This window comes from Balaenoptera ricei, chromosome 15, assembly GCF_028023285.1.
Source record: "Balaenoptera ricei isolate mBalRic1 chromosome 15, mBalRic1.hap2, whole genome shotgun sequence".
NCBI lineage: Eukaryota > Metazoa > Chordata > Mammalia > Artiodactyla > Balaenopteridae > Balaenoptera > Balaenoptera ricei.
In genome coordinates this window covers 49,377,802-49,401,068 of record NC_082653.1, presented here as the reverse complement: position 1 = coordinate 49,401,068, position 23,267 = coordinate 49,377,802, and the positions used below count along the sequence as shown (strand labels likewise).

At 43.6% G+C, this 23,267-nt stretch overlaps 2 protein-coding genes across 3 annotated transcripts in view; both read left to right on the top strand.

The window, feature by feature from the left end:
* The first annotated feature begins 5,618 nt into the window (after positions 1 to 5,618).
* Positions 5,619 to 8,859, top strand: LOC132348516 (protein PET117 homolog, mitochondrial). The gene is made up of 2 exons (XM_059896071.1): positions 5,619 to 5,783; positions 8,699 to 8,859. The coding sequence occupies exons 1-2, from the start codon at positions 5,688 to 5,690 to the stop codon at positions 8,846 to 8,848; spliced, it is 246 nt and encodes an 81-aa protein (XP_059752054.1). The 5' UTR covers positions 5,619 to 5,687; the 3' UTR covers positions 8,849 to 8,859.
* A 277-nt stretch (positions 8,860 to 9,136) lies between these two features.
* Positions 9,137 to 23,267, top strand: part of KAT14 (lysine acetyltransferase 14) — a 39,062-nt gene continuing 24,931 nt past the window's right edge. For both annotated transcript variants that reach the window (XM_059896070.1, XM_059896068.1), the window contains exons 1-3: positions 9,137 to 9,408; positions 11,655 to 11,773; positions 16,052 to 16,173. In XM_059896070.1, coding sequence (XP_059752053.1) covers positions 9,150 to 9,408; positions 11,655 to 11,773; positions 16,052 to 16,173 — 500 coding nt within the window. In that variant the 5' untranslated portion in view covers positions 9,137 to 9,149. The remainder of the gene's footprint in view (positions 9,409 to 11,654; positions 11,774 to 16,051; positions 16,174 to 23,267) is intronic.

The following is a 23,267-nucleotide window of genomic DNA, read 5'->3' as shown; positions in this document are numbered from 1 at the left end:
TAATCTTTTATGTCTTTTGAAAACAAAACAAAAAACCAATTAGGTCGCTCTGTAACTTTCAGGCTGTGGACCCTGGGCAAGTTACCTACTGCTCTGTGCCTCAGTTGCCTCATCTGTAAAATGGGAATAATAATAGCACATACTGTGAAGATGAAATAAGTTGATACATATAAACGGCTTTATGTTTTTTCACCATCTTTTAACAGCTTTATTGAAATAGTAATTAACATACCTTGAAGTTTACCCTTTTAAAAAGTGTACAATTCAGTGGTTTAGTAGATTTACAGAGTTGTGAACCCATCATCACTCCCCACCTTCCAACACCCCCTGCCCTTGGCAACCAGTAATCTACTTTCTGTTTCTATGGATTTGCCTATTCTGGACATTTTATATAAATGGGATCATACAATACCTGGTCTTTTGTAACTAGCTTCTTTTACTTAGCATAATGTGTTTAAGATATCAATATTCATCTGTGTTGTATTGGGTGTCAATGCTACATTTCTCTCTTTTTTGAGTGTGTATATGTGCGTGTATGTACATAATTTATTTTTCTTCTTGGTCCTTAAAATTTTTTTCTAAAATTTCTTTTTTCCCCAACTTTATTGAGGTATACTTACAAATAAAAATTGTACATGCTTAAGGTGTACACTGTGATGATTTGATATACATTGTGAGATGATTACTACAATCAAGGTAATTAGCACATCATCACTTCACATAGTTTAACTTTTTTGTGTGTGGTGAGAATACTTAAGATCTACTCTCCTAGCAAATTTCCAGTATACAAGTATTAACTATAGTCACCACTGTGTACATTAGATTCCCAGAATTTATTTATCTTATAATTGAAATGGTCAACAGGCACATGAAAATGTACTCAACATCAGTAATCATTAGGGAAATGCAAATCAAAACCACAATGAGATATCACAGACACCTGTTAGAATGGCTATTATCAAAAAGATAAGAGAATTCCCTGGCGGTCCAGCAGTTAAGACTCCACACTTTCAATGCTGGGGCCCGGGGTTCAATCCCTGGTTGGGGAACTATGATCCCTGCAAGCTGAGTGGCTCAGCCAAGAAAAACAAAAACAAAAAACAAAAAAGATAAAAGATAACAAACGTTAGTGAGGATGTGGAGAAAGGGAACCCTTGTGCACTGATTGGTAGGAAAGTAAGTTGGTACAGCCATTGTGGAGAATAGTATGGAGGTTCCTCAAAAAATTAAATAGAACTACTGTATGATCCAGCAATCCCACGGTTGGGTATATATCCAAAGAAAATGAAATCAGGATCTCGAAGAGTATCTGCATCCCCACATTCATTGAAGCATTATTCAAAATAGCCAAGATATGAAAACAACCTAAGTATCCACTGACAGATGAATGGATAAAGAAGGTGTGGGATATGTATACAACGAGATATTATTCAACCATAAAAAAGAAGGAAATTCGGGAGGACATTTTATTATGCTAAGTGAAATAAGCTGGACACAGAAAGACACTATGCTCTCACTTATATGTGGAATCTAAAAATGTCAAAGTCACAGAAGCAGAGAGTGGAATGGTGGTTGCTAGGGGCTGGGGGGTGGGGGAAGTGGGGCGATGCTGGTCCAAGGATAAACAGCTTTAAAATGTGCATGGTGCCTGAACGTGCTGAGGGTTTGCAAATCATGATGTGACTTTTTTTACCCTCCCTGTGGGTGCGTGGGTCTCAATTTTAAATCTCCCACCCTATAGTAGAAGCTCTGCCTGTACTTACTTCTGTGATTACTTCAGGACCACCTCTCACCCAGAGTCTGCAGTGGTTAAGTAGGACTTTTCCATTGAGTAGGCATTAGTCATGATTTACCACAGAGAGGAAGGGAGTGAAGAACTCAAGACAAGCCGGCACCTGGCTCCCAGAGTGCTGGAAGGTCCTGAAAGAGATCTGGGCCTTGAACCTTCTCCTGTGTCAGGTGATGCTGACTCTGGAGCAGTAGATCCACACCCGCACTTAACTTTGGGGAACAGATAATTGCTGTCTTAGTCAGGTTGGGCTGCTATAACAGAAATACCATAGACTGGGCGGCTTAAACAACAGACATTTATTTCTCACAGTTTCGGAGGCTGGGAAGTCTGAGATCAGGGTGCCTGCCTGGTCAGGTTCTAGTGAGGGCCTCTTCCTGGTTTGCAGGTGCCATCTGTTTGTGTGTCTAGTCTCTTTTCCTTCTTATAAGGACACTAAGCCCCTCATGCGGGCCCCACCCTCATGACTTCATCTAAACCTAATTGCCTTCTAAAGGTGCCACCTCTTAATACCATCCCATTGGGGATTATGATTTCAACATAAGAATTTGAGGGAGACACAAACACGCAGAACGTAAGAACTGCTACTTGACTGATAACAGTCAGCTGTCTCCCTGTCTTTTTTATTGTGATTATTTGATACCAGTCTGTCTTCCTTCCAGGCGTTCAGCTGCGTGAGGGATGGGGGCTGCCTTGAATCTACTGCTCCTGGTACTTTCTTTTTTTTTTTAATTTTTGTTTATTTTTTAATATTTCTGGCTGTGCTGGGTCTTCGTTTCTGTGCGAGGGCTTTCTCTAGTTGCGGCGAGCGGGAGCCACTCTTCATCGCGGTGCGCGGGCCTCTCACTATTGTGGCCTCTCCTGTTCCGGATCACAGGCTCCAGATGCGCAGGCTCAGTAGTTGTGGCTCACGGGCCTAGTTGCTCCGCGGCATGTGGGATCTTCCCAGACCAGGGCTTGAACCCGTGTCCCCTGCACTGGCAGGCAGATTCTCAACCACTGCGCCACCAGGGAAGCCCACTCCTGGTACTTCCAATCAGTCTGTTGGGAAAAAAAAAAAGAGCCAACCAGCAAGTCTGGACTTTCCTTTTTGAAAATGTATTCATTGGTAGAAACTCTTCAAGTTGTCTCAGAAAACTGTTTTTATTCAAACATACTGGACACACTTAAAAATATACTCAGACTAGATGGAAATTGTTTAATGAAAAAAAAAATTTGGTTTCAATGTTTGATGATGTGCAGTCACTCTCACAACTCTGTAATTTATGTGACAATAATCACAGAAAACATTCTGCTTAGGTTTATAAATAGTTAAACAGATAATCCATTTCTGAATTTGACACCGTTAACACATAAAGGATTTTTTTTTTTTTGGGTGGCGACCGGCAGCTTGCAGGATTTTAGTTCCCCATCCAGGGACTGAATCCGGGCCCTGGCAGTGAAAACGCAAATCCTAACCACTGGGCCGCCAGAGAATTCCCCATAAGGGATTTTATTTTATTTAATTTATTTATTTATTTTTAAAATATTAATATATATTTACTATTTTTAATTTTTATTTACTTATTTATTTACTTTTGGCTGTGTTGGGTCTTCGTTTCTGTGCGAGGGCTTTCTCTAGTTGCGGCGAGTGGGGGCCACTCTTCATCGCGGTGCGCAGGCCTCTCACTGTTGCGGCCTCTCTTGTTGCGGAGCACAAGCTCCAGACGCGCAGGCTCAGTAGTTGTGGCTCACGGGCCTAGTTGCTCCGCGGCATGTGGGATCTGCTCAGACCAGGGCTCGAACCCGTGTCCCCTGCATTGGCAGGCAGATTCTCAACCACTGCGCCACCAGGGAAGCCCTATTTTATTTTTTAAATTTTATTTTATTTATTTGGCTGTATTGGGTTTTAGTTGCGGCATGCAGGATCTTTTTTGTGGCATGAGGAATCTTTCGTTGCGGCGCACGGACTTCTCTCTAGTTGTGGTGTGTGGGCTCCAGAGTGCACAGGTGGGCTTCTCTCTAGTTCTGGCACACAGGCTCAGTAGTTGCAGCGCACAGGCTTAGTTGCCCCATGGCAAGTGGGATCTTAGTTCCCCGACCAGGGATACGAACCCATGCTCCCTGAGTTGGAAGGCAGATTCTTAACCACTGGACCACCAGGGAAGTCCCCCCATAAGGGATTTAAAAAAGTAGAATAACAATACATTTCAAGAAAACAAGTTGAAACATCAGTCATGATAGAATGAAAGGTCATCTCACTCTGACACACATTCTAAAGACATGCAGCTTTATTGAAGATGCACTGAGTTAGGGGAAAAAAATATCTGGAATCTACCACAAGTAAAAAGCAGTCTAATATAGATTTTTTTGTCTTTAGAGAAACACCCAAATATGTCCTGAATTAAATTGCTTTTAACTCCAAGGTCAGCACAGGGACCCCGTTCTCCAATTCAATGGTACTTCCTCCTCTGCCGAGAAAAATGCTGCAGACAAAATGACATTTGAAGAGGGTATTTGCATTTTTTGAATTTATTTTTATCTTATTACATTTCTTTTTAAAATTAATTAATTAATTTATCCATTTATTTTTGGCCGTGTTGGGTCTTCGTTGCTGTGCACGGGCTTTCTCTAGTTGCGTGAGCGGGCTTCTCATTGTTGTGGCTTCTCCTGTTGCAGGGCACGGGCTCTAGGCGCACAGGCTTCAGTAGTTGCGGCACGTGAGCTCAGTAGTTGTGGCTCGCGGGCTCTAGAGCTCAGGCTCAGTAGTGGCGCACGCGCTTAGCTGCTCTGCGGCATGTGGGATCTTCCCGGGCCAGGGCACGAACCCGTGTCCCTTGCATTGGCAGGCGGATTCTTAACCACTGCGCCACCAGGGAAGCCCTTATTACATTTCTTGACAGCAACATTCACCTCAAGCCATTGAGTCTCGCACAGCAGACGCTGGAACAGCAAGGCACTACAGAGATCAATGTCGAAGAAGCCCTGGGGTGAGGCTAACGGAGACTCAGCCCAAATCAACAGCGTCCACAGTTGCTTGCCCAGGAGGAAGTTTGTCCTTTGGGAATTCTAGTGGGAAAGAATGACTTGATGATAATACCTTTTCACTGGAAAGCCCAACCTCTGTGTGCGCCTTGCACAGTACCTTCTGTGGCGGTTCTCGACGCTCTGCTTCGCTCGATCATTTCGGGCATCTGAGGGCGGGAACTAGGTGTAGAAGGGATGCCTCAAGGATTACCTGGGCGACAAGGGGACAGCGCCTTTCGTGCCAGCAGGCGAAGACGTGCCGCTGCCCAGAGAGCTTGCTCTGTAGCCAGAAGGCTTTTTGACGTCAAGAAAAACCAGACCTGACCTGCCACCCCACAACGTCAAGGTGAAAGCAGGTGACCGTGTCTACAGCATCTAACGAGAAAAACTCCATCTCCTGGCACCTCCCCGCCAAAGGGGCAACGAGGGCTGCGTTTGGTGAGGCTAGCATTGAGCGAGGCAGCCCCGCGCTCCGAAGGGAGGCGCGCGGTCGAGGGTCTGCAAGGTACCGGGTCCGGCATCCCGCCCCCCGGACTCTCTCGCCGCTGGGGGCGGGGGATGAACTGAGAGGGCTCAGGCCTGGAACCCCGCCCTGGGTGGTGCTGGGGCCAGCTCTGGGCCGGGGCTCTGGGGAGTGTTATTACCCGCCCGCCCGCAGGGCAGGGAGGGGATGCCTGCGGTTCCGAGGCCCTACCGGAAGCCGCGCCTTCCGCTGAGCCGGGGAGGCGCTCGGCGCTCGGCTCTCGACTGCTCGCGCCTGGCGGCAGCTGGGGCTCTGCGTTCGAGGGGTCGAGCCTGGCCCCCCCCCCCCCCCCCCCGGCAACGGCGCGCGCTCGGCGGCGGCCCCGGGCCTGGGGCACTGGGAGCGGAGGCGGCGGCGGCCGGCGCGGGGATGTCGGGGAGCTCGAAGGTGGTGCTGGGGCTCTCGGTGGTGCTAACGGCGGCCACCGTGGCGGGCGTGCATATGAAGCAGCGGCAGGACCAGCAGGTCGGTGTCATGTGCCCGCGTCTTCTGGCCCGCGCGGCGGCGGAGGCCTGGGGCCTGGGGTCCGGCTCCGCGTGGCGCCGCTTCCTCCTCGCCTTTCCTTTCTCCCCTCCCCCCTCCTCCGAGGCGGGGAGACCGCTCCCTGGGGCGTCCGGGAAGTGGGGGCGGTGGTCCCCGGTGCTCTGGGCCGGCCCCGCCCCCGCCCCCGCCCCGCGGGTGTCGAAGCGCTGGTGACGCTTTCCCCGCCTTTCGCCTTCGGGAATTGGGAGAGATACTCGTGTGGGGTGGGTTTTTCCTTCTTAAGGAACAGTTTGCTATGGAAACTAGATTCTGGGGACTATAGAGATAGCGGCCTCCAATTTTTCTCTTTCCGGTGGTTTTATGTGCGGAAACATCCTTCACTTGACCGCTCAGGGGCCTGTCCGTCTTGCTGTGTCTCCCAGTCCTGTTTTCTTCCTTTTCGCATTTGCGGACGTTACTGCCGGGCCCCAGTGTGCCACGCTCCGCCCCGGGCGCGTCGGGAAACAGAGATGAAGACGCGCAGCTGCTCCGGGGACGGAAGGCCGGGCGCGAGCGGGGGCAGCCCGGGGCGGGGGGTGTGTGTGTGGGGAGGGGTGCGGTGGACCCCGGTTGGCCCGGGGTGGACGCAGGCCGCTGGGTGAGTCACTGTAAACAGGCTTGTCTGCGTGGGACCGCGCCGGGTGCTCGGGGTGCAGAGATGCAGCAGGTGAGGCCTTTGTCCCGTGTTCACACTCTGGAAGTCAGAGGAAGCCTGTGATGATACAAGAATTTAGAGGAGGGAATGAAATGATTAATGGTGACAGGGCGCGGAAGAGATTAGAGATTGAGATTAACGTAGTGGTTCTAAGGGGTTAGCTTTTGGAACAGAAGCGGGAGATTTTCTCCTCTAAGAAGGAAAAGATGGTGACTGGAGAAAATTTGAGATAGGGTAGAGGATGCTATGTCAGATGCAGCTCTGAGGTCAGCGAGCAGGGATTTTCCGAGTATGGAGTACGGCTGGGTGAAAGCTTGGTTCTGACCTCCAGCTACACGTGCGATTGTTCCTGGAAGTTTTTACCAGGTAGCAGCCTGGGCCCTGCTCCTGACCTATTGAATCAGAATCTCTTGGGGATGCAGATCCCACTTAGGTACGTTTTAAAAGCGACCCAGGGATTCAAACATGCAGCCAGGGTTGAGAACCACTGTCAGAATGGGACAAGTGTAAGGTTTAGGTATTTGGAAGTTAGAGGTTGAGATTGACCGGAATAACCTGTGTTTGTTTTACGTCCAGTCATTCATTGCGGGGTTACTTTCTAGCAGCGGGAAAGAGGAGGACAAATGTTTGACACAGCGGGTGTGTTGGAAGGTTCAAGGAAGCAAAAAATAAAACAATGACTGTTGTCCCCCATTGTTTCCTGACTGCCACATGCCAGGCGCTGTACTAAGCACTTTCCATGCATCATCCTCGATCCTCACAGGAACCCAGCAAAACCAGCAGTGAGTACTACACGAGGAGCCGCGTTCTAGGTGTTAGAGTTGTGATGGTGAAGAGGTCTTGGTGTTTAGTAAGGTAGTCCAGTGGAAGTCGCAGGAGGGATGTGCGAGGCGGTCGGCACAGACTTTGAAACCTGGAGGAAACTAGCGAATGCTGGATGGAGAACAAGGTCCCAAGCCGAGTGCTAACGTCCCTGAGAAAGGAGGGGAGGACCTCAGAGCAGGTGTGGACGGTGTGGGCTTCGGGGCTTGGGTGGGGTGTATAGGTGCGTCCTGATGGAAGAAGCACAGGAGAGGATGAGCTGGGGAGGGAGGAGTGGAATGAGAGCCTCCGATTCTGCCTGGAGATCTTGCCAGGGGCACAGGGTTCAGGACAGTTGGTTTTCAGTTGTGTTATCAGTCCCAGGACTCTTAAATTTCCCAGCTCCCCCCGTAATGGGGACTGAAGCCCTAGGCCTGGAGGAGGGCCAGCAAGTAGGTACTTGGTGAGTTGTTAAAATAGACATAATAGTAATTTAAAAAAACCCTACCCAGGCCCCAGGCCCTGCCCCCATTATTCTGCCTCACAAGGCCACTGTTAAGTTATTAAGAGTATTTTATGACCTGTAAAGTGTAAGTTATTAGTAATGACTGGATTGATGCTTTAGAAAGTCTCATCTTAGATGCCAGGTCCATATTCTGGAATTTTCTACCTGTCTTTAGTGTTTATCAAAGTAACGACCATCAATGGGCCTTTATTTTTTCCTCTGCTGGTAGCGTTCTTTTTCCCCGTCTTTCCCCATTATGTAATTGTAATTTTTACCTTTTCTCTGTACATAATAGAAGAAGCCGAGTTCTTTACTTTCTTGCATCCTTAAAGTTTGTTCAAATTTTAGTAATTTTCTTTCTTGGATGTTTGTTATTCAGTTAGGACAATTGCTAACAGGAATGTAGTTCACAGTTACTCAAGTAACTCTCATCAAGTTGTTCTTTCTCTTTTTTGGCTGAGCTGCTGCTTGCAGGATCTTAGTTCCTTGACCAGGGATAGTATCCGTGCCCCTTGAAGTGGAAGTGCGGAGTCCTAACCACTGGACCGCCAGGGAAGTCCCTCATCACGTTTTTAAAGCATCATATATTAACTAAACTTTTAAAATTCAGCATAGTGGCAGTTTTTCTGTTTTAATTGTTATTTCCCATTTTTATATTAAATGATGCAAAATTTCTTAAAGTATGATAAGAGGTCTGTAATAATACTATCACGCTACCAAGTTAATTTGATGGTTTATTACATTTACATTTACATAGAAAGTTAAAATAGTAATTGAGTACTTGGAATCTAAAAGTTTTAAGTGTATTTTGGTAACACTGATTTTTGGATTTGAATGACACAAGGATGGGAACCAGCTGTTCCGAGTTTCTCTAAAATCTGTTTCTTACGTTTTTAGAGGCTTCGTGACGGAGTGATCAGAGACATTGAGAGGCAAAATCGGAAAAAAGAAAATATTCGTCTTTTGGGAGAACAGATTCTTCTGACTGAGCAACTTGAAGCAGAAAGAGAGAAGATGGTGTTGGCAAAAGGATCTCAAAAAACGTGACTTGAAATGCGTGTGAGATATTGATGGAACAGACAGCGTTAAGTGTGTGTGAGTGAGTATTGATGGAGAACAGCTTAGTGAGATCTTCAGCCTTTTTGTGGTCACCGTCCTTTTAAACTTGATCAGAAAAAGGACAATGGATCATATATTCTAAATAATTGCTTTAAGTGCCCCTTGTGTCTGAGTAGAGTCAGGCAGACGCTCTTCTGAGAGTTTGTGTGGTCAGCAAGGAGCCCCTTCAAGCTTAGTGTCCAGAGACTGAGATTGTTCCCGAGAGCACTGAACCTGCAAGCCGGGAGGGATGGAGAGTAACATCCATCTGAGCAGTTTGATCAGTCGGCACGACGATGAAGCAACAAGAACGTCCACCTCGGAGGGGCTGGAGGAGGGGGAGGTGGAGGGGGAGACTCTGCTGATCGTCGAGTCAGAGGACCAGGCGTCCGTGGACTTGTCTCACGACCAGAGCGGGGACTCCCTAAACAGTGATGAAGGGGACGTGTCGTGGATGGAGGAGCAGCTGTCCTACTTCTGCGACAAGTGCCAGAAGTGGATCCCAGCCAGTAAGAGCTTCTCCTTTCCTTTGCTTTGTCAATTCCTGCGGGGTTTGTTTTTCTAACCTGTGAAAGAAACATGAATGTGAAAGAGACCCAAATAAAAAGATAACTCTTATATTTATTATTAGTGTAGTTGATTAACTGCAAATTTGTATAAAACGTAGACACATTTGTACTAATATATATTACTGCCAACCTCTATCACGTTGTTAAATTAACATTCTCGATTGTAACCCAATAAAAATTAGAAAATTGGAAATTCTGTGTTACTTAAAGAATTAGCCACATTTTTCTATCAGGGTCACATTATTGTGGTTTTGGGGCCAAATTCTAGGCCCAGTGTAGAGCTAAACTTCAGACTCATAAACATAACTCTGGTAGTGTTTAACTTACATGGAAAACAACTGCTATAGTATGTTGATATAAAGTCGGAACTAGAAGATTAAATATGTATTATGCCTTTTTCTAGGGCCATTTGTGTTTTCTCCTTGCTGGCCTCCTTGATCTGCTAGCAGTAGATACACGCAGTAAGGTGCTTTGCCAGGCATCAGGGCTCTTAAGCAAAACAGGATGTTTCCATTAGGCAGAGAGTAGTAAAGACATATGTACTAGAGGAATACTCTGTGTGATAGAATTTGTAACTAGGTCAGAGAAATTTATGTATGTGTATGTATATATATATTGTTGTGAACTGGGTCATTTTCTGGTATGTGGAGGTGTTTTTAAGGTGGTTTCAACTCTTCAGATTCATAGTTTTTATTAATAAATTAACACCATTTTCACAGAAAGCAAACCTAAAATTTATTATAAGTTAGCTAGTTTTTGCTTTCGAGCTGTCTCTGCTTATAGATTCAGGGTTCTGCCTGAAAGCCTGGGTGGCTTTCCCCCATCCTCACAGCCTGCGCTGTAAATGCCCTGCCTCCTGGGGCCCCTGGTAATTGCTCCAGCCTCTCTCCTTTGTGCTCTCCTGTCCCCACATGGATACAGAGCTTTGCAGTTAGGGTGAGCTTTTCCTTCTCCACAAGCAGTTCATTCTTTTTTTTTTATATAAATTTATTTTATTTATTTATTTTTGGCTGTGTTGGGTCTTCGTTGCTGCACGCTGGCTTTCTCTAGTTGCGGTGAGTAGGGGCTACTCTTCATTGCAGTGCAAGAGCTTCTCATTGCGGTGGCTTCTCTTGTGGAGCACGGGCTCTAGGCACATGGGTTTCAGTGGTTGTGGCACGTGGGCTCAGTAGTTTTGGCTCACGGGCTCTAGAGCGCAGGCTCAGTAGTTGTGGCGCACGGGCTTAGTTGCTCCACGGCATGTGGGATCTTCCCAGACCAGGGCTGGAACCCGTGTCCCCTGCATTGGCAGGCAGATTCTTAACCACTGCACCACCAGGGAAGCCCAAGCAGTTCTTTCTTATCCCTAGGACTTTGCGAATGTAAATTTCCTCTGTGGAACATTTGTCTCTACAGCCTCTATACTCCCCGCCCCACACACAAACACCTTTTCACCTGCCAATTCTAGCCATCCTTCAGGCCCCCGTCCACCCCGCTTTTTCTAGTGCTCATGTCTTCCTCATGTGGGTGGGCACCTCTTTTATGTGCTCTCACGTTGCCCCACGGCGCCCATCACATCCCACTACAGGGTTTCCACGTCTCGCAGAGCGTCAGCATCACCTGGGGAACTTCAGAAAATGCCCTGCTTCCAGAGGTTGATTTATTTTGCGGGGGATAGACCCGGGCATATTTAAAACAAAACTTCCTGGGTGGTTCTGATGCACAGTCAGGACGGAGAGCCTCTGTGCTGCTGTGATTACCTACTCTCTCCTCTGTAGCCCTCACCGCATCTGTAAGCCTCTGAGAGCCAGCACCGCGTCTGTCTCAGGTGTTGTGTTCCTGGTTCCTAGCCCAGTGGCACAGTGGGAGCTCAGATGTTTTCTTGGAAGAATGTGTGAGGAGACCTCCTGTAGGAGTCGGGAATGTTAACATTTGGAACAGCCAGTGAGAACAATCCTACCTGCCTTTCCAGTGTCTTTCTTCTGAAAGTCCGGGAACCACAGATCTATCTTAGTGGGCATGCACTTGATGTTAGAGGAATAAAAACCTTCTCTACTCCCTTCCCCATCCCGCCCTCACGGGCTGGCTGAAAGAAAAGGAAAAACACAGCCTGGGAAACTTGGGAAATGGCTGGTAGATTGATTAAAACTTTGGGTTACCTCTGTTCTAGATACACCTGTGACGTGCCCTTTTTGTTTTCCTCCTAGGTCAGCTGAGGGAACAGCTCAGTTACCTTAAGGGCGATAATTTTTTTAGGTTTACTTGTTCCGATTGCTCTGAAGATGGCAAGGAGCAGTGTGAGCGGCTGAAGCTGACGTGGCAGCAGGTGAGTTAAAGCTCTTTCTCTAGAATTCATGGGGTTGGTCCCCCCCACGCCGCGAAATTTATTGGAATAAGTAACTAGGGAATGAGGAACCTACATATGAGCTTCTGAGTTGTTTTGAGGGTCACTTTATTTCACAATGAAAATCATAATGTGTGGAGAAAGGAGTTCTTAGTGAAAATACTCACTGCCAACTTAGTGAATTGGGTTTGAGAGTCTGAAAATCTCACCCATGGTTTCATTTATACATATACATTTATACATAATACCAAACTGATTTTAATCGAAGAGGTTCACATTTTTTTTGGCAGCTATTTTTAGAAAAAAACATTCTAAAAAATATAAAGATGCTGAATCAATATGCTGTACACCTGAAACTAGCAACTATACTTGTTGTATATTGTAGAGCAACTGTACTTCAATTAAAAAAAAAAAGTAAAGATGGTCACCCTAATCTCAGCCAACTATAGCCCGAACAGTGTCTTTTAACTGATCTCCAGGTTGTATTAATTTTTGGGGTTTTGTTTTTATATTAATATGTTTATAACAAGGCACCAATGGTATATGCAGTCTTTAAGTTCTAAAAATGTATTAGACATCACTCACTCAGTTTTTATGTTTATTCATTCGACAAATATTGAGTGCATATGACGAACCAGGCACTGTTCTAGGCCTGGAGAGTATAATCTAGTCGAGACCAGCTGATTCTTCTAGCTGTTTCTTCTTCGTGGTGAATGAGACAGCCAAGACCCTAGCCCCAGGTAGCTGACATTCTAGACATTTATTTTAGATGATAGGCAGACAAATAATACCCCTAGCACTTTTTGCTGTGAAGGAAATAAACAGGGTAATGAGAAAGATTTTAGGTTGTACCCTCGAAGGCACTTAGGGTGTTCCTTGTAAACTGTAGCTGTGTTCACAGCCAGAGGCTATCGTGTTAATTATCAGTGCTTCATTAGGACATCTGTTGAAATCTGTCAGTGGTGATCTTAGGGAGCCTTTTTGGACTTGCCTGAAAATATGTAAGTAGAAAATGAACGGAAGTTTGTATTGAGGATACAGTCTCATGAGTATTCTAACTGGGATTTTTTTTTAAAGTGTGCATGGGATACTGTGTCTAGAGAAGGTCAGATTAATATTAGTAGATTATTCTGATGTGTGCATACGTAGGCAGGTTTGCATTTGGCCTGCAGGTAGCTTCTCATAAAATTGTAAAATGGAAGAAGAGCAAATGTATGTAATTTGTTACTTTCAAGACTATGAGTTTTCTGTGGAGATTCTTTTTAAAAGAAAAAGTGGCTTTTGATTATATTGCTCAATATATTGGTAATATTGGCTCAATTTGCTCATTTAATCAGACTAACATCTCTTGAAAATTATTTTTTCACTTCCAAAAGACATATGGATAATAAATACCCTGGGATAATGAAGTGAAAACTGGGACCAGACACATCTGGTTCTTGGAAAAGTACTGACCAGTGTTTCTAGTTGCATCTCTTTCTTTTTCTCTCTCCCTCTCCCTCCCTCCCTCCCTCTCCCTCCCTCCCTCCCTCTCCCTCCCTCTCCCTCTCTCTCCCTCTCTCCCCCTCTCTCCCTGTCTCCCTCTCTCCCTGTCCCCCTCTCCCTCTCTCCCCCTCTCCCTCTCCCTCCCTTCCTCCCTCCCTCTCCCTTTCTGTCTCTGTCTCTCTCATGCAAGAGCTAAAAGGATCCGTTGGTCTGGAATAGACTCTATTGATGTCGTATTCCAATTGGAATGTGGGTTTTCTGTTGTTTTAAATCTTAAACTTTGTTGATTTACCAAAATAAGAAGTAGAAATGCTTGTTTATATAACAAAATGCCAACAGTAATGAGGTGACTAAAAGGCCCCTTCCACACACTTTCTGTGTCCTCTCCTCCTCCTTGGTGATGTGTGAACAACGGTCTGAAAAGTAGGGAAGCTATCAAGTAGGGTGGTTTTTACGTTCTTGTCCTAGACACGCTCATTATCTTTCCAGATGCTCTTCAGCAGATACTTGGGAGGTGCCCGCTGGGCTGTGCCAGCCTGAGCAAGGCCTTGGAGCTGTGCTGGTTCCCCAGGCCAGCCTGTTACTGGGAGCTTGGGCTGGTGATGTGAGAGCAGAAACGCAACTGGGATTCGTTCTTTAAGGTTACAGATTCCAGAAGAGGGAAAGCCACGTCCTTCGTGATTGGATTTTTAGTTTGCTCAGTAAATACGGTGGTAATAGGAAAAGTTATTTGCAAGTAAATATGTGAATTTAAACTTTCTAAAGTCATGAAATATTTCAAAAAAAAAAAAAAATAGTACCGGAAATGAAACAACACACTTGTGTCTGTACCACGGAGATTAACAGTGAATACACGTTTCCAAGTTACTCTAGGAGTCTGAGTGGGCAGAAGAGCTCATTCCATCCTTTTCTTAAGGTATTTCTTGAACAATAGCTTTCTTAAATTGTAGTAAAATATACATAACAGGGCTTCCCTGGTGGCGCAGTGGTGAAGAATCCACCTGCCAATGCAGGGGACACGGGTTTGAGCCCTGGTCCGGGAAGATCCCACATGCTGTGGAGCAACTAAGCCCATCACCACAACTGCTGAGCCTGCGAGCCACTACTACTGAGCCCACGTGCTACAACTGCTGAAGCCCGCGTGCCTAGAGCCAGTGCTCTACAACAAGAGAAGCCACCGCAATGAGAAGCCCGCACACCGCAATGAAGAGTAGCTCCCGGTCACCACAACTAGAGAAAGCCCACGCACAGCAACAAAGACCCAACGCAGCCAAAAATAAATTAATAAATAAATTTATAAAAATATATATATATACATAACAAAGCTTACCGTTTCCACCGTCTTTAAGCATACAGTTCAGTGGCATTAAGCACATTCACATTGTTTTGCAACCATCACCACCATCATCTCCAGTAAGTGCTCATCTCCCCAAAGTGAAATCCTGTGTCTATTAAACAGCGACTCCCCGTGAACAATAACTTTAAAGGGAGAGGTTTGTTGGCTGATGCAGACCCGATGCAAAAATAAGTGGAATGATTTGAAAAGTCTGTTCATGGGGTTAATTGGCCGACTGTCTGCAAATTTTACAAGTTTAAGGATGGGGGAAGTTGAGACTCGGTAGGAGCATCAGAATCACCAGGCCCCTTGGAGGGTGTGGTTGTCGGTCTCCCTGTGGGGCCATCGGGATTTGGGGCTGTGAACATCGATGTCGGGGAGCGTGAACTGCAGTCTGTTAGACCCTGTACCGCTTTGGGCTACTCGTCATGGAAAGAAGAGTTATGGAGGGATTCTCTTCTTAGGTTCTGTCCCCTTTTCAATTGCGCTGGCCCAAGATTAATCATTATTTTTATTAGGTTGAAAACATGGTTTTGAATAGCGTGTGTAGTTTCTTGTCCATTTACGATTACAAAATTGCATTTAGATGCGAAGAGAAATGTCTAATAGGATAATCACTGAAAATGTTAAAAAGGATTATTTCTTGATGGTGGATTTAAAATGATTTTTACTTCCTTCTTTACTCTTTTCTCTTTTAGTGAAGTCTTTTACAGTGAGAATGTGTTATTCATATTTCTGCAAAGTACTTCCCCATTTGGGGCCGTGAATTCGTTATCTGTTAAATACGAGGTTGGATTAGATGTGGAGCTGGGGGTGTCCTGCTCTCTGAGGATGGGCCAGGCAGCCAGGCCTTTCAGGTCCCTGCCCCTTGTCTATTCTGATTTCATCTCAGGAACAGTTTCCACAGCTGAGAAAGGCTAAACCCAGAGGGGATGGTACCTCACGTTATCTTCAGCTCTGAAATTCTGAGAGTCTATTGTTTCTGCCCTCTAAAGAGCTTAGAAAAGTATATGTGCAGGGGTGATGCTTGGAATATTTAGTAAAGGTCAGCACTGTCCGTCAGAAATGCCGGCTGGAGCAGGCCCTGGGGCCTCCTGATGCCAGTGGTTAACACGGTGTTTAGCGCTGCCTTTGAGTGGTGGAGGGGGACTGGGATGGGGGCTGCTTAGGGCAGTAGTTACTCATCACCAGTTCAGCCACACAGCAGCCTTGCACATGTAACACGGGAGGAACAAGTGCACGTGATTAAGGGGAACAGTGATACTCATCTATGGAAAGCGAAAAAGGAAGTAGAATTCTGTCCTGAGAATATTCCAAGATATTATCCTTCCTTTTCCCCCCTCTATTCATACTCAGAGTATAAAACAACAAACGTTCCCCCCTGAAGTTTACCATCCCTGTTTGTGCTTTTCTCCCAGCCTGTTCTGCTTCTGTTTCAGGTGGTCATGTTGGCGATGTACAACTTGTCCCTGGAAGGCAGTGGGCGTCAGGGCTATTTCCGGTGGAAAGAAGACATCTGCGCTTTCATTGAGAAACATTGGACTTTTTTGCTTGGGAATAGGTAATGTGATTTTTAAAAAATCTTATACTTGAATGAAGATGTAAAGAATAAAGTGTATGAGACTTGAGACAGCCTAATGCAGGCCTTTAGAGAATTCGAGTAATTACTTGTGGCAATTACTGAGAATTTTTTAATCCAGAAAAATGTTGTTACTTTTAAGTTAAAAATCGAAGTGGAAGTTGATGTAATTACAAGGGTAGGTTTCCATACTTCTTATCCTACTTTTGAAGGAAACTGTTGGTTTCTACTGAGCAAGAAGACAGTTGAACAGATTCTTAGAATGTTAAAAAATAGAGAGTTTGATTAAATGAGGCAGTTTAATAGTTGGATAGGTGACTAATTTGAGGGTAGAGGAATATTATGTCCTTTTAAAATCAGTGCCTTTAGGAGGTCAGAAGAAGAGAAATGGTGGCAGTTATTGACTGCACTCATTTAAGTTGCTCTTGGTTAATTACTAGTGTTTGTGTTTATTAACTCTGGGAGGTAGAAATCGTTGTATACTGTTTGGTATTCACAGTGCTTGGCCGAGTCTGGGCACATTAACACGCATATGGTTTATTCCTTTGATACTCTTTTCATCATGATGCTTTGAATTTGCTGCTGAGTGCTTCTCCTCCGTGACCCCTCCTTGGTTCATCAGACGTAGGGGTGCCGGGGCACGGACATCCACGCCAGATGTTTTAACTAAGGGTCCATGTGCATCTAGCAAGATTTTTATTGCTATTAGAGGTTAGCAAGTTTGCAGTTGCATTGGCGGATTGTTTGAGATCTTTCTCTTTTTTAAAAAAAATATTTATTTATTTGGCTGTGCTGGATCTTAGTTGCGGCATGTGGGCTCTTAGTTGTGGTATGTGGGATCTAGTTCCCTGACCAGGGATTGAACCTGGGCCCCCTGCATTGGGAGCGCAGAGTTTCAACCACTGGACCACCAGGGAAGTCCCTTGTTTGAAATTCTGATTGTTAGTTGCCTTCTGAAGTCCTGTGTGAGATTCATAAATCTTGCATAATTGGGTCGTTGTGGACACGATAAAGGTCAGAGCAGGGAGTTTGTGCTTATCCTCACTCGGAACTCCCTGCAGCCCGTTTTGTCGGGTGCTGAGAAGTCACAGCTCTGCCAGAGTTGCTGAGGAATCACGGAGGGGTGACCTTCTGCAGGCTGCTGTGAGGGAAAAATAGAATTGAAAAATAGAACTAAGAAAAGAATTGACAGCATAAGTGGTTCTTTTTCTTAAAGAAAGGAAATCTGTTGTCTTAGTTTAATGATTTAGCTCTATTTATGGAACTTAATACACCCCATTTATAAGGGACAAGGAAGGGAAAAAAACTGATAAAATTAGATCTTGGAAGGTTTTCATGATCTTTCAGTGCTGTTCTGCCTGGTGGATTGTCTTCTGGAAGAAGTTGGATTTAAATTGCCTGTTTTAAGGAAGTTGGCATATTTTAGCATCAGGTGCTCAGTTTCATTTCTAGAGCGTGTTCTGAGAGGCATCAGCTGAGGCTCTTTTTCTTTTCAATACTTCTACTGAAAGACATTAATTACTCTCCAGCTTCTTGTAATTTAACCATTAAACTAGTGGGTTTTGGCCATGTTAGTGTATCACTTGAATTATCGTTTACTTATTTAAATCAAGTCACTGAAAAAAAAAGAAACTTCACACCACCATGGTAAGTGGAAAACCCATATCACTTGCCATAAATAGAATGAAACTGTAAAAATAAGTGCACTAAAAATAAAGCAATGCTATTGACTTGTAGCTAGATCCCATGACCTGTAAAGGCAATCTGAAACCCTCTTTCCTTTTTTTTTTAATCCTATGATTCCATCTATATATTTTTTTCGTCCAGGTTTATTGATATGTAATTGACATCCAGCACTGTATGAGTTTAAGGTGCACAGCAGAATGATCTGACTTAACATACACCATGAAATGATGACCACAAAGTTTAATGGACATCCTTCATCTCATAGAGATACAAAATTAAAGAAACAGAAAAAACATTTTTTTTCCTGTGATAAGACCTCTTAGGATTTACTCTCAACAACTTTCCTGTATAACATTCAGCAGTGTTAATTATATTTATCATGTTGTACAGTACATCCCTAGTACTTATTTATTTTATAATTGGAAGTTTATCCCCCAACCTCTGGAAAATCTGACCTCTTTTTCTGTGAGTTTGTTTGTTTTTGAAGTGTAAATTGACCTACAACACTACATTAGTTTCTGTTACACAACATAGTGATTCAGTATTTCCATACGTTTCAAACTGATCACCACGGTGCGTCTAGTTACCATACGTCACCATACAAAGATACTACATAACTACTGACTGTTTTTCCCCACACTATACATTTCATACCTGTGACTTATTTATTTTGTAACTGGAAGTTTGTACTTCTTAATTTCCCTCACCTATTTCTCCCCTGTCCCCACCCTCCTCCCCTCTGGCAACCACCTGTTTGTTCTCTGTATCTGTGACTGTTGCTGTTTTGTTATGTTTCTTCATTTGTTTTGTTTTTTAGCTTCCACATATAAGTGAAATCATACAGTGTTTGTCTTTCTCTGACTTATTTCACATAATACCCTTAGCATAATACCCTCTAGGTCCATACATGTTGTCACAGATGGCAAGATTTCATTCTTGTTTATAGCTGAATAATATCCCATTGTGTAGGTGTGTGTGTGTGTATCACATCTTTTTTTTTTCACATCTTTATTGGAGTATAGTTGCTTTACAATGTTACGTTAGTTTCAGCTATATAACAAAGTGAATCAGCTATATGTATACATACATCCCCATATCCCCTCCCTCTTGAGCCTCCCTCCCACCCTCCCTATCCCACCCCTCTAGGTGGTCACAAAGCACTGAGCTGATCTCCCTGTGCTATGCAGCTGCTTCCTGCTAGCTATCTGTTTTACATTGGGGAGTGTATATATGTCAATGCTACTCTCTCACTTCATCCCAGCTTCCCGTTCCCACTCGCCGTGTCCTCAAATCCATTCTCTACGTCTGCGTCTTTATTCCTGTCCTGCCTCTAGCTTCATCAGAACCTTTTTTTTTTTTTTTTTTGGATTCCATATGTATGTGTTAGCATACGGTATTTGTTTTTCTCTTTTTGACTGACTTCACTCTGTATGACAGACTCTAGGTCCATCCACCTCACTACAAATAACTCAGTTTCATTTCTTTTTATGGCTGAGTAATATTCCATTGTATATATGTGCCACATCTTCTTTATCCATTTATCTGTTGATGGACATTTAGGTTGCTTCCATGTCTTGGCTACTGTATATAGTGCTGCAATGAACATTGTGGTACATGACTCTTTTTGAATTATGGTTTTCTCAGGGTATATGCCCAGTAGTGGGATTGCTGGGTCATATGGTAGTTCTACTTTTAGTTTTTTAAGGAACCTCCGTACTGTTCTCCACAGTGGTTGTATCAATTTACATTCCCACCAACAGTGCAAGAGTGTTCCCTTTCCTCCACACCCTCTCCAGCATTTATTGTTTCTAGATTTTTTGATGATGGCCATTCTGACTGGTGTGAGGTGATACCTCATTGTAGATTTGACTTTCATTTCTCTAATGATTAGTGATGTGGAGCATCCTTTCATGTGTTTGTTGGCAATCTGTATATCTTCTTTGGAGAAATGTCTGTTTAGATCTTCTGCCTATTTTTGTATTGGGTTGTTTGTTTTTTTGATACTGACCTGCCTGAGCTGCTTGTATATTTTGGAGGTTAATCCTTTGTCAGTTGCTTCGTTTGCAAATATTTTCTCCCATTCTGAGGGTTGTCTTTTGGTCTTGTTTATGGTTTCCTTTGCTGTGCAAAAGCTTTTAAGTTTCATTAGGTCCCATTTGTTTGTTTTTATTTCCATTTCTCTAGGAGGTGGATCAAAGAGGATCTTGCTGTGATTTATGTGAAATAGTGTTCTTCCTATGTTTTCCTCTAAGAGTTTTTTTTAAATTAATTAATTTATTTATTTTTGGCTGTGTTGGGTCTTTGTTACTGCGCATGGGCTTTCTCGAGTTGCAGCGAGAGGGGGCTACGCTTCGTTGCACTGCACAGGCAGTGCATTGCGGTGGCTTCTCTTGTTGTGGAGCATGGGCTCTAGGGTGTGCGGGCTTCAGTAGTTGTGGCACGTGGGCTCAGTAGTCGTGGCTCACGGGCTCTAGAGTGCAGGCTCAGTAGTTGTGGTGCACGGGCTTAGTTGCTCTGCGGCATGTGGGATCACCCCTGACCAGGGCTTGAACCCGTGTCTCCTGCATTGGCAGGCAGATTCTTAACAACTGTGCCACCAGGGAAGTCCCCTTCTAAGAGTTTTATACTGTCTGGCCATACGTTTAGGTCTTTAATCCATTTGGAGTTTATTTTTGTGTGTGGTGTTAGGAAGTGTTCTAATTTCATTCTTTTACATGTAGCTGTCCAGTTTTCCCAGCACCACTTACTGAAGAAGCTGTCTTTTCGCCATTGTATATTCTTGCCTCCTTTATCAAAGATAAGGTGACCGTAGGTGCGTGGGTGTATCTTTGGGCTTTCTATCCTGTTCCATTGATCTATATTTCTGTTTTTGTGCCAGTACCATACTGTCTTGATTACTGTAGCTTTGTAGTATAGTCTGAAGTCAGGGAGCCTGATTCCTCCAGCTCCGTTTTTCTTTCTCAAGACTGCTTTGGCCATTTGGGGTCATTTGTGTTTCCATACAAATTGTAAAATTTTTTTGTTCTAGTTCTGTGAAAAATACCATTGGTAGTTTGATAGGGATTGCACTGAATCTGTAGATTGCTTTGGGCAGTTTAGTCATTTTCACAACGTTGATTCTTCCAATCCAAGAACATGGTATATCTCTCCATCTGTTTATATTGTCTTTGATTTCTTTTATCAGTGTCTTATAGTTTTCTGCGTACAAGCCTTTCTCCTTAGGCAGGTTTATTCCTAGGTATTTTATTCTTTTTGTTGCAATAGTAAGTGGGAGTGTTTCCTTAATTTCTCTCTCAGATTTTTCATTGTTAGTGTATAGGAGTGTGAGAGATCTCCGTGCATTAATTTTGTATCCTGCTACTTTACCAAATTCATTGATTAGCTCTAGTAGTTTTCTGGTAGCATCTTTAGGATTCTCTAGTATAGTATCATGTCATCTGCAAACAGTGACAGGTTTACTTCTTTTCCAGTTTGTATTCCTTTTATTTCTTTTTCTTCTCTGATTGCCATGGCTAAAACTTCCAAAACTATGTTAAATAATAGTGGTAAGAATGGGCATCCTTGTCTTGTTCCTGATCTCAGAGGAAATGGTTTCAGTTTTTCACCATTGAGAACGATGTTGGCTGTGGGTCTGTCATATATGGCCTTTATTACGTTGAGATAGGTTCCCTGTGTGCCCACCGTCTGGAGAGTTTTTATCATAAATGGGTGTTGAATTTTGTCAAAAGCTTTTTCTGCATCTATTGAGATGATCATATGGTTTTTCTCCTTCAGTTTGTTAATATGGTGTATTGCATTGATTGATTTGCATACATTGAAGAATCCTTGCATTCCTGAGATAAACCCCACTTGACCATGCTGTATGATCCTTTTAATGTGTTGTTGGATTCTGTTTGCTAGTATTTTGTTGAGGATTTTTGCATCTATGTTCATCAGTGATATTGGCCTGTAGTTTTCTTTTTTTGTGACATCTTTGTCTGGTTTTGGTATCAGGGTGATGGTGGCCTCGTAGAATGAGTTTGGGAGTGTTCCTCCCTCTGCTATATTTTGGAAGAGTTTGAGAAGGACTGGTGTTAGCTCTTCTCTAAATGTTTGATAGAATTCGCCTGTGAAGCCATCTGGTCCTGGACTTTTGTTTGTTGGAAGATTTTCAATCACAGTTTCCATTTCAGTGCTTGTGATTGGTGTGTTCATATTTTCTATTTCTTCCTGGTTCAATCTTGGAAGGTTCTACTTTTCTAAGAATTTGTCCATTTCTTCCAGGTTGTCCATTTTATTGGCATATAGTTGCTTGTGGTAGTCTCTCATGATCCTTTGTATTTCTGCAGTGTCAGTTGTTACTTCTCCTTTTTCATTCTAATTCTCTTGATTTGAGTCTTCTCCCTTTTTTTCTTGATGAGTCTGGCTAATGGTTTATCAATATTTTGTTTATTTTCTCACAGAACCAGCTTTTAGTTTTATTGATCTTTGCTATTGTTTCCTTCATTTCTTTTTAATTTATTTCTGATCTTTATGATTTCTGTCCTTCTGCTAACTTTGGGGGTTTTTTGTTCTTTCTCTAATTGCTTTAGGTGTAAGGTTAGGTTGTTTATTTGAGATTTTTCTTGTTTCTTGAGGTAGGATTGTATTGCTATAAACTTCCCTCTTAGAACTGCTTTTGCAGTTCTTTTTGCATCCCATAGGTTTTGGGTCATCATGTTTTCATTGTCATTTGTTTCTAGGTATTTTTAAACTTCCTCTTTGATTTCTTCAGTGATTCTTGGTTATTTAGTAGTGTATTGTTTAGTCTCCATGTGTTTGTATTTTTTTACAGTTTTTTTTCCTATAATTGATATCTAGTCTCATAATGTTGTGGTTGGAAAAGATACTTGATACAATTTCAGTTTTCTTAAATTTACCGAGGCTTGATTCATGACCCAAGATATGATCTATCCTGGGGAACGTTTCATGTGCACTTGAGAAGAAAGTGTATTCTGTTGTCTTTAGGTGGAATGTCCTATAAATATCAATTAAAACCATCTGGTCTGATGTGTCATTTAAAGCTTGTGTTTCCTTATTTATTTTCATTTTGGATGATCTGTCCATTGGTGAAAGTGGGGTGTTAAAGGCCCCTACTATTATTGTGTTCCTGTCGATTTCCCTTTTTATGGCTGTTAGCATTTGCCTTATGTATTGAGGTGCTCCTATGTTGGGTGCATAAATATTTACAATTGTTATATCTTCTTCTTGGATTGATCCCTTGATCATTATGTAGTGTCCTTCTTTGTCTCTTGTCTTTATTTTAAAGTCTATTTTCTCTGATGTGAGTATTGCTACTCCAGCTTTCTTCTGATTTCCATTTGCATGGAATATCTTTTTCTATCCCCTCATTTTCAGTCTGTATGTGTCCC